The 17,178-nt window shown below is 38.8% G+C and overlaps 1 protein-coding gene across 1 annotated transcript; it reads left to right on the top strand.

The window, feature by feature from the left end:
• Window positions 1–207: 207 nt before the first annotated feature.
• frk (fyn related Src family tyrosine kinase) lies at window positions 208–17,127 on the top strand. The gene is made up of 8 exons (XM_022246562.2): window positions 208–777; window positions 5,021–5,142; window positions 6,494–6,657; window positions 7,600–7,768; window positions 8,190–8,351; window positions 9,369–9,547; window positions 10,256–10,412; window positions 11,593–17,127. Exons 1-8 carry the CDS (start codon window positions 386–388, stop codon window positions 11,802–11,804), a joined length of 1,557 nt encoding a protein of 518 aa, XP_022102254.1. The 5' UTR covers window positions 208–385; the 3' UTR covers window positions 11,805–17,127.
• The last annotated feature ends 51 nt before the right edge of the window (window positions 17,128–17,178 follow it).

Raw genomic sequence — 17,178 nt, 5'->3', positions numbered from 1 at the left:
GCATCCGCATGATGACATCATGCTAAAACATTTGAAATTTTACCACGCATTGTGGGCTTATTATGCACAACAGATTTAAATTCACCCAGACATTACACAGAAATGTTTTCTTTTGTCACTACTATTCAATTACATGAGATTGACGAGGTTTCTGGTACTACATGTTGGAATTATTTTCTTATGACTCACGCTGTCATTTTGATGTAGTCCGGCGTAATGCGGCCGGTTATGAACCCGATCATCACAACTCGGCCATTCCTCGTTACTTCCTTGTTTTTCGAGTACCAAAAGGGTTCTCATATTTTCACCGGAAACGTCAACTTTACTGGCCACTGTGTACTGGTACATGTTTCTGCAGAAGGAAAGTGTGTGATAATTCCTCATCATGGGGAATTGCTGTGACGGACCATCGAAGGAAAGGAAATACAACCCCCAGGCTGGCGTGCAAACAAACATCGCCTTGCAGCAGCAACAACAGGCACAAGTCCCCAACTCCGCTCACAACCACCAGCCTCAGCAGCATAGAATACACACCGATGCTTTGCCCCGTCAGCCCGCCGGCCCATCCACAGCGGTTGCCCCCGGCTTCAAACTGTATGTCGCCTTGTTTGACTACGATGCCAGAACCAACGAGGACTTGAGTTTCAGGAAAGGGGAAGAACTTGAAGTGCAGAATGACAATGGGGACTGGTGGCTAGCCCGATCAAGAACCACGAAGAAGGAGGGATACATTCCTTGTAATTATGTAGCCAAAGTGCAATCACTGGAATCAGAACCGTAAGTATGTGGCGTACACGATCATAACAACCTGCCAAATTAAGGTTATCACGTATATTAATTATCACCATTTTTGTTAACAAGGTAAATATCGTGGAGCTATCTTACCCTTAATTTGCGCATACAAATCTTTGTGCATTCAACTCTCTCATCGTTTGAATCTTGAATGAAATTATGCACTGACGTTCATTTACTGTCAATGATCCATTGATAGTCACTTTTTCTTTTTTCAGTTATGTGTGGATTAGCTGCTTTCCCAGGGAAAATTTGGGAAAGATGAACTGGTTGAAATAGTCTAGAAAATCGATAAAATGATCACTGTTTGCTCATCAGTGTTACTGATGTCCAGTTCAGGCACTACATGTAGTGACGACTTCAATCAACTTCCGCCAAATATGTTCAGGGCGTTATAAAAATTACGGAGCCTGAAAAAGAATTGCGCACCTTATATTTTAAGATTTCCGTCGCAAATGATGGGCGGGGATAGGGTGGCACTGTATTTGGGGACTTTTTTCAGAAATACACATACTCCTGTAGAAAGACGTTTTGTCACAATATCCAGATCTGCTACTCACATTAATGCTAATTATGATTTATTTGAAGGAACAAAAATTCATGCCACGCTGTAACTTGAAGTCAAATTGAAAAAAATTAAAAACTAGAACAAAAAAAGAGAAGTGATGGGAAGGCAGGCTATGGTGAATGTAAATGTTTTTTCCTCAAGCTACATCACCAAACCAAAGTAATTAATGCAAACAATAATTCTTCATTCAAGAGATATTAACTGGCAGATTTTTCAGAAGAAGGGCATTACCGATACCCCATAAAATGATGTTTGCAACGTGCATGTATGTGTGTGAATTGTGGTGATGTAAGTTTTACTACAGCCAATCCAACTCGTTTGCAGACGACATTGTTCCTGTTTGCTTTGGTGACATCCTATGTTCTTCATAACATTATTCCATGTAGTATTCAGTCAAACTTTCAACTAGTGAGAATGAAGCTATAAAAATTTTGTTTATTTAAGAACGAATTTTGGTTGAAGTACTAAGTGCGCGAATTGTGGTGACTCGTGGATATTTATATACCCCTCAAAGACTGCAGGAATAATTGGGTTAATCATGCCCACTGCTTCTCCGTGAGTTTCAGAGCATGGAGAGGCGAAGTGTGTAATGAACCCCATTCATCGGGTCATATCATTCACGTCATTTAGCATCAACAAAATGTGAAAAAATACAAGCATGTTTCTCGTGGAAGTAGTGTATTGGCAATATTAATTAGGCTTTTAAATATCATATTCAGTAGGGCCTACATCCGTGTATATATATATACGTATATTAATTAACAGTTGTTGACCTTTTTTGATGCAGATCATGCCTCTTGGTGTATATGTCATCCTGATCATTGTCAACGTTGTTCCTAATGCAAAGACTGGCATGTCTGGTTTACGCATTGTTGGCATCGTTAGCACAGTCCAAATGTCTGTAACTGTAGTTGTCCGGTCTGTAATTTGGTTATTTACTGTGCAAACTAACCAGGCTTCACAACAAGGCCAAAATCAGGGACCTGGCTGCCGTGAAGCCATATATGATACATGTACCATGGTAGTACATGTAAATAGTGTAGTTGTGTTGGGTATGTTCTGGTATCCACAATTGTTTCATAAACACCAAGTTTAAAAATGGATACCTTTACTTTGGGGGATTCCAGTGACAAAGGGTGGTTCAGCACATAGAGGCAAATGGACTTCAGGTCAACAAGCATCAGTAAGCATGCATCACCAAACATGATCAGCCTCAACAAAGCGTCAACAACTTGAAAATCATGCTAAAGCATCAAAAGAAGTTTTATCATTCAAAAGAATCTCACGCTGTGTAATTATCTAAGAAAAAAGGGGCAAATTCACATCCGGATTCACGCAGGGAAATGAAACATTTGATGAAGCACGAGACCACCATCTTTCTCTCAGTTGCATGCAAACATGATGGTGTGTCAAGTCAAGCCACATTTTTGTCCAAGTCGAGTTTTAGTAATGTACATTGTAAATGCACCTGTAAAAAAGATTTGTACTCTGCTTTACAGAAGAATCGCAAACAGTTTTCAGGTATGTTCACTCCCATGCCCTTGTGCACCACTTAGTTGAGAGTTAGCGCATGTGCACTCGATAAATTTACTGTGGATTTTGAGGCAGGCGGCGTCAGACATGGTTCTGACACTTCTTTCCTCGCAAACAATGAAGTTCACAGGTCTAACAGATAGCTCAAAATTGATCAGAAAACATTTAACCCCCGTATTGTAATGAACCCAGTTCTGAGTACCGGTTGTTTCAGTGTTACCGAGGAGATCAAGTTAAAACAAAACCAGTAGAAACAACTTCTGGTACATGTAGCACTCATAACTACTCAACTCAAAATAGAGATTTATTTCTATGATGTTACCACAGGCCTCAGTCTGATATTCATTTTGAAGTAGGAAGTGATATCCCTTATGTCAATGCCCAACTCTCTTGTGTTGAGCTACATGTAATATTCTAGGACTGCTATCATATTTTAATAAGTAATAGTTATAGTTTTTAGTCAAGTGTAGACACACACTGCATTAGTTTGGTTAATTTTGTGTCTGAAAACAAATTGAATTTTTAAAATGAACAGCAGACTTATCTTGGTGTACCAGGTATGTGTGTGCACGTACATTTCTCTGTAAATGGATACGTGTGTACATGTATGCACGTTTCCTTTACAAAAAATTCAAGGAATCTCATTGTATTTACACAGGAAACCAAACTGTTATCCACTTCACAATTGATTCATAAAGAAAATTATGGTTGGGCTGAGTCATGTGTAATGCAATTTGGTATGTTTTGCCAACATAAATGTGCATATATTTGACATACACTGATGTACATGTACTTGGTAGTTAGTGTAAACAATACATTTACATGTATGTAACCAGATCCTGTCTAAAATTGCATTAAGTATTCAGCATTAAGTTACCCTGAGGGCTGTCTGTGCTTAGGACACAGTCCAACATGTACCTGATCATGTTGACATCCTTTAGTGGCATACATGTACATATACATGTAGCCTTGACAGGTGTTGTACATGTACATGTACATGAAGAAGGCATTGATACAACTAGCCATGGTTTTTGTTAAGGACCCTAAAAACCAAACATGTAGTGCATTGAGATTTATGAACTCAGTGGAATGTGTTTGACTGAGTCTATTGTCTGGATTGGTAACGTCTGAACAAATTGAATATGACCAACTGTTCAAAGGTGTAACCTTGTATTGCATGTTTTGCGTTTGCTGGATGCAGTGTGCACATTACCTTTCAAGTCTTGTGGGTGAAAAACCATTATTTACCTTTCACAAGAAATATTTTGTTTGTCACTTATTAGAATTCCTTGTAAAGGAATTGAAAGCATCCTCTTTGAAGACACTGTACATGCAGTTCAAATGACTTTTTAAGGAAGCGAATGTTTGACATTTATTGTACCGTATTTGTGCCAAGATAATCAATTACTCAGAAGCATGAAGATCATTTCTCTATGCTTATCAAGCGCACGGTTTCAATCATATCCCTCTCAATGTGGTCTTGACTGGGGGATAAACATGACATGCATGTAAATGATTATGGAGAGTCTTTGTAGCCTCAGAATAGAAGATACATTGATTAAACATATGTTCTAGATGCCTGGAAAGTGCTTACCATATCTTGTATGTCCTTGCCTTGCATACATGTTTGTGCTTGCTCTCCAAATTTGGTGCTACAATCTCGCCATTACATAAATCACATATGTAGATGACATGCTCATGTGTACATGTATGTGAGTACACAAAACTACTGGCTACATGTAGTTCAACAGGAAGATATGATTGATATACTATTTTGTTATCACACAGCAGGTTTCCTTACCCAGTTGTATTGCTAATGTATCACACATACATGTGTATGCTAACTTTAATGCTCACTTCTTTAATGAAATTAAACCTGTTTACGTAGACACATGGATGTATGTGGAATATGTATTTACATGTACATGTAAATGGAACACATAATAACTTCCTTGCTCATCAGTACACACTATATTTGGTGAGGCCACACGTGTGCACAGTGACAAACGAAGACTGAGATAATGAATGAAATCTGTTTATTTCTGTGCATGTACATGTACACATCTTCGCGCAATCTAGTACCGTACATGTATCTTGTAGCTAAAGTTTTCTTTTGCCCTTTTTCAGATGGTATTTCCAAAATATAAAGCGAGTAGATGCAGAGAAGAAGTTACTGCTGCCACAGAACGAGCATGGATCTTTCCTGATCAGGGAGAGCGAAAGTAGGAGGGGAGACTTCTCCTTGTCACGTAAGAATGAAATTGTGTGTCTCAAGGCTCAATTACTTCCCCCAAATACTCCAAAATCCACCTTGCATTTATCGTGGAGGATCCTAAGACATTGAGGCTGGGTGGCAAATGTGTGGCTGATTTTGAAAGATACATTGGGTCAGGGTTTTGGGACAGACCTTGTTTTGTTCATTACTCTGCCGTGGGTCAAGTTAAGACCAGTGTGTGCTGGTGTGATGCTGCTGGATGTCATTCACACTGCCTCAACATGCTGACAGGAATCGGCAGAGGATTTTGGAAGGATTGAGGTGGTAGTAACCTGTCCAAGAAACTTATGCCAGAAAAAATGGAGGATTAGATTATATCCAATTTTTCCATGGAAGACTTTTTGAACGACTGAGGTTGCATCTTAGCAAAAATTACCAGGCTGTTAGGGTTACCTGGTTCACGTACATGTAACTGAGGTACACATTATGCCCTGCATTCCGTACGGGTACCATCAGTGACACATCGGTCGAGTTTGGGCGGCCTGTTCTTGACACAAGTTTTGTGTTCTTGTGCTCGAACGGCGGGAACATTACCCAAGAATACTGCTCTCGGAACAGGTTCACACACCACCTCCTCGTCAGGGTTGTAAACGAATACACAGAAAAACTCATGAGATTTGATTTTTGAAAAGCTGGGAAAACTATCGAGAGGGCTTACAAAGCTGGAGACAATGGAAAGTTTTCCAAAATTAACAATAATTTTCCATGACAGAAATGATTTTTAATGGAAAAGAAGTTAGCCCAATTATCCAAACATAAACTCTCGAAGAATGCATAAAGACGCCGCCATGTTGCTTGCATGCTACAAATAGCTAGTACCGATAACCGGTTGTATGTTCCCAGCATTCAAGCGGCTGACCGAGGAACAGCAAATCGACTCGTTCGTGAACATACGAGAACAAGCCGCCCAAACTCGGCCATTCAGGGAAGAGATGATATTTTTGCTACACCTGCCATCCAGAATGGAATTTTTTCTTTATTTTTATGGAAATATATTTGTTGCTGAATTGACATAACAGCAGAATATTTTCATGTTTACATTTAAGTTGCACATGCTCATGTAGTTTGTACGGTGTGGCTACTTAGCTCTAATTAAAAGACAAATCTTGAAATCAAACAAAATAAGAAAGGCCATTCTTTACTCCTCAAATGCAATTAAATGAAATCAAAGAAGTACATCTAAAATAGTAACATATGATTTCTAAATCTATAGTTGTAAAGGAAGGTACATTTTGTTCTATGCAGTGCACGCTAGGCATAAAGAACAATTGTTGGTCACAATCAGCAGATGTTACATTGTTGACAAATCTATTTATCTTTTTCAGTACGAGATGGTGACACCGTTAAGCATTACAGAATACGTCAGTTGGATCATGGAGGCTATTTCATCGCAAGGCGGTCCACATTCAGCACTCTGTCAGACCTTGTCAAGCACTACACAGTGGAAGCTGACGGGCTGTGTGTCAACCTCCGCAAACCATGTGTACTGGTAAGATGCTTTTCACATTGTATTCACTAGTTTGTGTTATTTATTTGTAAATAGTGGTGAGCTTTTGTTTCTCAAATAATTCAATTGCTGTGACATATAAAGGCATGTTTAGGCCTTTTGAATAGAGGGAACGTGCTTACATGTACATGTGTGTTTCACTGTGGCGGTTTTGTGCACTTTGGAAAGATAAAATACTCCCATGGACATAGAGGTTGAAGGGACATGTGTACATATTAACCCTAACCTTCCTTAACCACACAGAATTCAACACCAGTAAAGTGTGTGAGTTTGTGGCATTGGGTACTGGTAGCTTACTATCTGGTGTTTAATTTTGTGTGAATGGGTACTGTGGGCCTGCCCATACCGTGTTGAATTGGGACTGAATGGGTACTGTGGCCCTCTCACTTTATCCCAGCAGTTTGGGATGGATATGCAGCATGATGGTGTGTGAGTTTGTTTGAATAGGTATTGCCTGTCCATGCTCTTTGTACTGTGCAGTGGGCCTGCTGTACCCAATCAAACAGAATCACACAGGTAAAGACCTGTTGGAGTTTGTGGGATTGAGTACTCTTGCAGCAGGAGTACTGTTGAAGTCTGTGGGATTGGGTACTGTGAGGTAAGAGTGTTTTTCCAAGGTGTTGAAGTTTGTGTGATTGGGGAAGGTTAGGTCCAGCAACCCTTGGGCGGTTAGGGTTGGCTAATGTTGGCCATTTCTGCTCATGGGTACGTTCAGTGCTTCCAACGGCATAATCAAATGTGTAATGCATTGTTCAAGTATTACCTCAGGTGTGAGTCTGTCCTTAACTGATAGGATTTATATGGACATACCAATATGATGTGTTATCTACTGTATAATTACAGTGATTACAATCAGTCTGCTGATAAACTGTTCAGTTGCACTGGCACGTGAATATTCACACCTGAAATTCCAAACCGATTCAGGTGGAGAAGCCACAGACGATTGGGCTGTCCTACAACACGGCTGACCAGTGGGAGATCCCCAGGAGCTCCCTGCAAATGGTCAAGAGGCTAGGAGGTGGGCAGTTTGGGGAGGTGTGGGAGGGACTTTGGAACAACACGACCCCGGTCGCAATCAAGACTTTGAAACCAGGTATGGTCAAAGAGAAGCCCAAGCTTCAGCATTGGCTGTCTGTATGGACATGATGGAAGATGAGGTCCCGTTGTAGTTCTGTTTTGTCTGTTCTGTCTGTCTAAGACAATCTGTCCGCAATCCTCGTGTTTTCACGTGAGAAAACAGAGATACATGTAGCTGCAGTGTAGTACTTTTGTCGCAGCAGATGTTCATTGTTCCATTTTCATTCATCTCTGGAATACTTCATTTTACCCAACGATTCTTTCAAAAGAGGAAGTAAAGGCTACAAACAACATGATCTTTTCACATAGCCGAACACGTTTTGTGTTCAGGAGTCATATTTACAGGTGTATCAGGAAACTATAACTAGAATGAGTGTAGACAAAATGTTGAGACAAGCACTGCTTAGTTCCTGATTCCTTGTAATTGCACTTGGCAGGTACTATGAACAAAGACGACTTCCTTAAAGAGGCTCAAATCATGAAGAAGCTGAGACACCCGAAGCTGATCCAGCTGTATGCAGTCTGCACCATGGAGGAACCCATGTACATCGTTACAGAACTCATGATCAATGGGGCTCTGCTGGATTACTTACAGACAGGTGAGTCTTTCAACCCACTTCAATAATTGGATCTCAACCCATGTGTTAGGAATAATTGGTAATACAGGTAATTGAATTTCATATGTGACATATCTTGGACATATTATGTATTAATTAAGGTAGGGATAAAGTGCAGGTTTTTGCTTTACAACATTGACAAAACTTGCTCTGCTAACATACCTAAATGCATGGATGTTGACGGAATATATTGCTTGGCCTTTGTGCTATTGTGAGTATTCGAAAGGAATGATGACATGTCACGACTCTCTCTCTAAATACTAACAACCCAGGTCGTTAACAGCAACAAACCATGTTATGGGTATGTAATAGGAGCTTTTTTTATCTGAAAACATGAATTTCATCAGTCCATTTCCTTATAAAGATACAACTTGCTAAAACAGTTCTTTGCCACAGCATGTACTCGTACGTAAGCCTACACGTACACAAACTATATTTAGTGTTTTTTTTCCAAGGGACCTTCCTCTTACTATTTGCTTTGATTTAAATGATTTTAATAGCTTTGTTCTTTGTTTTGATTTTCTCAAAATCAGTTGGACTAGTCGGGGCACATTTGCTGAGCGAAGTTACTAAAAGCAGAACAGAATAACATTCCCCAGGATGCTTCCACAGATGTTAAAACACACAAATCTGTTGAATGAAAATGTAATGACTGTTTTCACAATTTGACTGTGAAATAAGAAATATTCATTTTTCCATCTGACTTCCTGAAGTTAGCTTGAAGGCACAGCTGACCATTGCTTTCATTTTTGTACATGCCTGACAAGAACTTGAGGAAAGATTCATAGCAGGATATGTAACACAAAGGACTGTGATGTTGTTTCAATGTGTGGGTCTACACATTTACAGTTCAAGCAGTATGTAATAAAACTAGCCTTTTTTTGGCAAGGGTGGAATTTGTTTGCAGTGACCAGCTCAGCTGTTACTCTGATGGAGTGACAATATTCAATTGAGTTCATTTCCTCACCAAAAGATTCTTTTTTCACTGTGTCATTGCAGCAAAAGGCCGAATGCTGAAGCTACCTGAGTTAATCGACATGGCCTCGCAGGTTGCGTCCGGCATGGCCTACCTGGAGAAACAGAGCTACATACACAGGGATCTAGCCGCCAGGAATGTCCTGGTGGGAGAATCCAACATATGCAAAGTGGCTGACTTTGGCCTGGCAAGGATCATCAAGGTGGGGTTTTCCCATTGAAAATTATATAGAAATTATTATTTGCCAATATACGCGTATTAAACAGTTGGACTTAATAAATTGGTGTCGTATCGATACTGAGAGTCACATAGTGAAATACATTTCATCAGCTCGACTCCATAGACAGATGCATTAAGTTTGGTGAAATCTTAAATACTGTAAGAAGATACTCCTAAACTATCTGTGATCTTTAATTTACCCCTTCTTTCAGTTTGCCTTCCATGCATGAAGCACTTACATGTATACAACATGCTTGATTTGAAACAGGGCCACGTAATGGCAAGTGAAAATATTCGTTCAAATAGAAAGTTTCATTTGAGAAATTGCCAATATGAAATGCGTCTTCCAGTGGTGTAGCCAGACTCTTCTGAGAAGGGGCCAAAGCGAAGCCCGGCTATTTTTAAGGGGGTGGGGGGAGGAATTCCAACTTGATTCATAGTGGACAATAGGTCTGTGTCTACACTACAGTAAAGGGTATCTATACACTACAGTTGGCATGGCAGAAGCTCTTCCCCCCCCCCCCAAAGCCCAATTATCCAGAGGGCAAGAGTTTCCCAGAAGATGGTTGTTTCCCCCACCCCCTGGCTAAGCCACTGGCTTCTTCCCCTCCCTGCCCTCCTCCCCCCCCCCCCCAAATTTGAAACAGTTGGCACTCTTAACAGACGTGTATCAATGTTTTGGCTGTTTCAGGATGATATTTACGAGTCACGTGTTGGTGCCAAGTTTCCAATCAAATGGACAGCCCCAGAAGCAGCTAACTACCTTGCCTTCACCATCAAATCTGACGTTTGGTCCTTTGGGATTCTGCTCACAGAGATTGTTACATATGGCAGGATACCATATGCAGGTAAAAAAAAACAGTCCGGAGGCTAACACCAAATGGGCTTAATTACAAAGGGATTGTTACAAGAGTGAGTTATATTTGACTAAATATATGTACAGTTTGAGATGAAAAAATGCATCTTATCCATGCTCTCCTGAAAATCTATTCAACAGATTTCTTCCTGCTACAGGTTTACCCCCCCGCAAAAAAAGACACGTACTTGTATACTGAAACAGTGGTTGTTCTTCCAAAACTGTTTTTCATAATGTAATTTTTAAATATGTGTATTGACTTGTGGTTGAGTTTGCTGAAACTTTTGCATTTAGGAGCAGGACGGTCATTCATAAATAATCTTTTAACAAAATTTGAAGAGTAGTGTGAACTTTATTATTTATCAGAGACCGTTGTTATTTTCATCCAATGTCTCATAGGCTGCAAGGTGGAAGGGTCCAAGAAGTACAATTATTTTACTTACAACCCTTGAGAATGCAGACTTGTGATTAATTTAATTCATAATCAGTTTTTATTTTGCTGTTTTTAACAGGTACCATTGCTTTGAGTGGTAGAGTAAAACCAGCATTATGAACTGATCTATTGAGTAGGGCTGAGTCAATATGAATAATTCACTATTTGAATATTTGACCTTCAATTTGATCGAACATTTGAATATTCACTCCTACCGACTGGCAGATTTTTGAGGAACAAACAATATACAAAATTAGTTGCAATAACGTACACAGTTGTTCATTATAATCACTAAAATAGCTTTACACGTCTATGAGTATCTCCAGCCACAATTTAGCAAGATTTAAGAAACGCATAACACTTCTTTTCCTGTTGAAAGTGTCTATCCCTTTAAAATTTTTTAATGAATAATGTGCCTTTTGAATCGTTGTAAGGTTTCTGTCACTTTTCATTTGAATCTGCTTGGTTTCAAGCCTCCATAGTGCAATTTTTCTCATTTAAAACAAACAAAAAATCTCCCTCCTTTTTCATGAATTTTGCATTCGAACAAAAAAATAATATTCAAATATTCGATAATGAATCAAATATTTGGTTTTAAATTCAGATATTCTGCACAGCCTTACTATTGAGAGTTTAAACAGACTACGTCAGGAGGCAAATTCTACTGTATCCCTCAGTTAAAACAACATGTTTCACAGTTCACGTCCCTTATGGCTCTTTCACAATGTTGATTCCGCAGGTTACACCAACAAACAAGTACTGGACATGGTGGAAACTGGTTTCCGTATGCCCTGTCCTCCTGGTTGCCCCCAGGAGCTGTATGAAATCATGCTGGAATGCTGGAAGGCCAATCCGCTCGACCGACCCACGTTTGAAACACTTCAGTGGAAATTGGAAGAGTTCTTTGTCAATACCGGTGACCAGTACAGGGAACCATCCGCTATCAATTGATAATGGCTTGGAGAAGTGATAAGTTGTGTCTGAATAACTTGGCTGCGGCTTGAAATTACGTACAACTCTGTAGGAAGTGGCTGTTGTTGCAACCATGGACACATGTAATTTTAAGCTGCAGCAGAGTTATTTAGATGCGAACATAGAATGGTTTCTAATGGTGGTTATGGGGGAAAAAGTGAATATAATAAGTAGATGAAATCAACATTTTAGAAACATGAAAAAAAAATGTTGGTGTGTACCAGGATATTGCCGGCCTCCTGTCATGTTTCATGAAACTTTTGGTGGGATGTTGAACTCAGCCATGACAGCTCACACATCAGCCATGTGACCTGTCTTGCGACCTGCACCTCAGTTGAGTCAGAAGTGGTTGTAGGACATAAATCTCCCACAAAACAAAAGTCAGAGGATTTGACATGTAGCATGACATGAATAAGAAGTTTTTACTCGTATCATTTTCTTTCCAAAAATAATCAGAAATTAGAAAATGCTGCTGTTCTAACTGGATCATAACGTGTACAAATAAGTATTAGCCAGTTCTGTATTTCAGCTGGCTCACAAAGGCTGCATCTGAACCATGTTTTTTTTTGTCTGTGGCTTGGCTATTCTCATAGGTGTGGCCATGTTGAATGTCACAGCCGTAGACAAAAAGGATTGAAGCACACCTCACCTTTCTGTCTGGCACCGGATGTAAAATAGAAAATTGTGGGAGTAGAATGCCTGTGTAAAGATACAACATACTTGTTCAAATTGTTCATGTGTCGTTCTCAAATGTTTTGCACTGACTTGTTTCAGTTCCATCACAACAGTGAAGATGGATCAAAACTATTTACCTGTATAATTGCACAATTTTGTATGCAAATACAAAGGCAGGTGCTTTCTTGTGGGTCATACCCTCTTTTGAACTGATGCAGCATTTCTCATTCGTACATAGAGTCAAATGTACTGTAAATGTATGGTTTCAAAGTAAATATTGTGGGAATGCCAATGTACATTGCCCTTTGTACTTGCAAGGAAACTCTATCTCTTGTCTGTATTAAACCGCTGTCAGGAGATATGTCACGCAATCAAAACTTTTCACACACTCATTTGTGTCATGACTTCACCAGGCAAAGTGAATATTCTTCTGTGCAATGTTGACTTTACATGTAGCAGGACAGAAGTGGTGATTTCCCAGAAATATCCTTCTCTGAACTCACGACAAGGCATTTTGCATTTTAAGTGTAATATAAACACTCTGCTTAAAGGTAACTGCTCGTGTGTAATTGTTTGAAATTGGAACTGTTTATACTATTTAAATTATACGTGGCTGGACAAGGTACGTGTCCATGTACTAGACATTTGGTTTCCATAGTGACTGAGGAAAAGTATGATCTGGTTTTAACTAAAAAGTAGAAGAGAAGGTATTTAAACAGATCACAGCAAATGTTTGAGTTTTACAAATATTTGCTTTCATGGGGGTTTGACTTTAGCTTGTATTCATTCAGTGCTTGAAAGCGTAGTTGGTTGAAAGGTTTGCGATACAGTAGTCATTCAAGACCATAAATAAAGAGTGGGAAATGACATCTAACAGTGTGGCAGTGGACAAGGTATGATGTGATAGAATGCTGTCGGTATCATTAATTACATTGATCATCAATACACAGAATGATAAGCTATGATTTTTATGTCCCTACACATGGACAGGTGCATTTTATTTTGTAAGTTTTCAGTTTATTTGTTTTATGTGTCGGGTTTTTTTACATGTGCATAAACCAAGCAGAATTCACCAATTCGAAAGTGCGCATGACTTTTCCGGAAGATAATGCGACTTGTTTTCAAAAAAAAAAAAGCTCACTGCAGAGCTGACTTCTTGACGTGTAACTGATTGTTGTGCATCTGTTTTGTTGGGCAGAAACAGATTCTGTGGATTTACTCATTGCTTTGATTTTTTAAAATAATTTTTTAAAAAGTGTAAACCAATCGTAATGCTCTCTCTCTTTTCATATATGCTTAATTTTACGTTCATTTTGAGTCTAATTAATTTCAGTTTGATTCAGATATATGAGTACTACTGCATGCTTATTTCAAGACCTATTACTCTACACCTATGGTCAGTCTGCCATACCAAAACAAGTTTTTGAAATGCATGCGTATGTTTTAAAATACCTAAATTATTATACAGTAATGAGTTTGTGGACAGATGTATGTATATAAGTATTTTTTTACAGCAGTGAAGAAATTTTTCATGTTTTTCTGGCCTACCAGTTACTGCAGATGATGTGGAATGAAACTCTAAATACTGATTACATTTTAATTTTCTTGCCAAGGGATTTACTTGACACTGCATACAGACAATTAGGAGGAGATGCCATTCTTGCGGGGCCATCACACTCATGCACGGGTCTTAACTTGAGCACGGGTGTGCATTTTAGCAAGCCACAATACCCTATAGGTCAAAGATAAATGTAATGCACACATACCGCCTTGGTGAGAACAGGATGACCTTGCCATAATGGCTTCTAATTCCGTTTGCCAGAATAGTTTAATAGCTGTGGAATATGCACATCTAAGAAAGTTTCATAGATGATCAGAAGGAGAATAAACTTTGGTGTGGTTTTAACCCCCTATAACCCAGGAATCAGAGGCAAGCTTGGGGCAAACTATAGTTCTACCAACAGTTATTTGCTTTTTAGCATTGTGCACTCACGATACAGTTAGCCTTGAACATCCCTTGTTGAACTATTTTGTGAAATATCTTCATCACTCACAGTTTGCCATTTACTACAACTCCCAAGATGCACATGGTCAATGACATCTAAATTACTGTCTTGTGAATGGTTCCCTCTGTACTGATTAATGAAGCCGACTACTGATAACCAGTGGTGCGACCTAGGGACTGGTTCCAGATGGTTGAATAGATCGTCCAAACGATCCATCATTTCGGTGATATTTCTTTAAAAACTACAGTCATCATTTAAACTTCAAATGATGAATTTCAAACAGTACCATGTTGTACTGAAAGTTAAAATGGATGAGTTGTTGAATCTCAGAATTAGACTGTAAGGTTGAGTTCGGGCGGCCTGTTCTTGACATGGGTCTCGTGTTCTTGCTCCTGAACGGCGGGAACATGACCCAAGAACACTGTTCTGGGATCAGTGTTGACACACCACCTGCTTATCGGGGTTTTACACGAACACACGGAAAAACTCGTGAGATTTGATTTTTGAAAAGATGTAAAAACTATCGAGATGGCTTACAAAACTGGAGACAATGGAAAGTTTTGCAAAAATAACAATAATTTTTTATGACAGATATGATTTTTTTTTACGGAAAAGAAGTTAGCCCAAACATTAACTCTCGAAAAATGCGCAACGATGCCGCTATGCTGCATGTTGCTTGCATGCTACAAATAACTAGTGGTGATAAGCGGTTGTACGTTCCCGGTGTTGAGTGGCTGACCCACAACAAATCAAGCTGTTCGTGAACATACGAGAATAAGCCGCCCGAACTCGGCCTAAATTACACTGTAAATTAACCCAATTGTTGGTGGTTTGTCTTGGTTTTTTGTGTGGCATCTTATCAGTGTATTCTTGACATTGTTTTATAAAAAAGTACGACATTTTCTTGGCTACATACACATACACTGGAGACTTTTCCTCGGCGGATTGTACAGACACTTGAAATTGAGGATTTGGCCGTAGACGCTCCTCCTTTCACTTAGAATTTGCACTTGGCCAATCAATTGGAAATCAGTCATAATTAAAAAAACAAAAAACTATTTTGGTTTGGATGTTATGCAGTGAGACAAGTTTTTTTTTAAACACATTTTACCAAGCAGTCTGGGCATGGAGGCCAGAATTTTTGTATTCATTGTAAAATAATTTATGAGCAACTCAAATGTTGCGTGAACATGTAAGTGGAAATTTATCCTTGACTATTAATGGATGTGGTTTACTTCAGGTTTTAAGGGGAATAAACAGTTGAAGATGCAATACATTGTAGTAGCTGAATTGCTTTCACTGTGATTTATAAACCAGTCATTGGATGGAAAATGAGACGGTATTCTGTTTTATGCATTAGTTTTGTTAGAAACTGTGAAGATGTTTTATAGCATGTATAATTCATGTTGTATATTGTAATCTGGCATTTTTTTTCAAACATCAAGTCAAAAACCTAATTAGAATTTCACCTCAAGTCCTTGATATTGGTAGTATGCCAAGAGCTTGAGTGCGTCAGTGGTCTGTTCATTGAAGTGCCAAAATAGGGTTTTTGTTCTCTCAGTTGCGTAGCTGAATCCTCGGTATAAGCGTAGTTTAAAGTTCAGGGATCAAGTGATAAAATATGAAGCCTTGTCTTTTCCATTCATGTATTCAGAGTTTTTTTATTGTACTGAAAGGTGTGGTGTTTGTTGGTATAGTGATGGGGGAAAGAACAGTGGATAAACACAGTCTCTTGAACATGTATTTGAGTATCAAACATTGTATGGTCTATTTGAAATAGAACGTAAATTGTTTTGGAATCTTTTTAACAATTCATTACTCTCCATTTCACATTGCTATAGAAAGTAATTTTGATTGGAGAGAAAAAACTCAAACGTAGCAAGCAAATTACTTGGAATGTGGGGGTTTCTATTAATGTTCAGTGTTGAACAGAATGGAAAACAGACGCGCTAGATTTTATCCATTACAAAACTGATGGGAGTTATCCCAACTGTTCTGGTGTCATACTGGGAAGTTTTCAACCTGAACTTGTGGAGATAATACAAGATCATTTGTCCATATTACTGTACAAGGCATACAGTGGATAAAAGGTTTCATGACATGAAATTCAACACAGCTTACACAGTAATTGTCTTTCTTGAATTTTAACCTCTGCTTCATTTTTTCTGTACAGAGTAAATTTTATTGATGTAATGTTTGTATGATGTGGCTGCTCAAAAGCTTGTCATACATAACACTGAAAATGTCACAATTTACAAAAATCTATGCTTTGTTCATTGCTGCACAAAAAGTAGAGTATATGTCAGTTGTTTGGAGTAATCGGATGGAATAGATGTGATGTTTCTGGTGACATTAGACATGGCTTGTAGATGTACACACACATTAAATTTGAACAGGTAATGGTAATGTCAAATAATTTGACTGGATTTTCGTAATAATGTGAAGCCCAGAGATGGGTAGCAAAATGTTTTTTGTCAACTTCCATGTATAAATGGCAGTAAAACATTGTCTGCCGAGACGCAGTGCGCATTTTTATTTAAAAATATTTTGTGTACGATGAAATGAACTGTGGACACTCCAAATTATTGCAAATAAAATCAATGAAATAACCAATGGTAAAATGGTCTTAAATGTGCATGTCTGTCAAGAGATATGAGGTAGGAACTTCTATA

Source organism: Acanthaster planci, linkage group LG18 (assembly GCF_054643075.1).
Source record: "Acanthaster planci isolate LZ-2023a linkage group LG18, COTS_SCS, whole genome shotgun sequence".
Classification (NCBI taxonomy): Eukaryota; Metazoa; Echinodermata; class Asteroidea; order Valvatida; family Acanthasteridae; genus Acanthaster; species Acanthaster planci.
This window is presented reverse-complemented; position numbering and strand designations above follow the sequence as displayed.

What these genes read in the sequence shown, in the direction of transcription:
- frk (XM_022246562.2), top strand. Translation starts at nt 386, where the DNA reads ATGGGGAATTGCTGTGACGGACCATCGAAGGAAAGGAAATACAACCCC. An exon ending in GGGAGACTTCTCCTTGTCAC is followed by an intron (nt 5,143 to 6,493) that starts GTAAGAATGAAA and finishes TATCTTTTTCAG; the next exon opens with TACGAGATGGTGACACCGTT. An exon ending in AATCAAGACTTTGAAACCAG is followed by an intron (nt 7,769 to 8,189) that starts GTATGGTCAAAG and finishes TGCACTTGGCAG; the next exon opens with GTACTATGAACAAAGACGAC.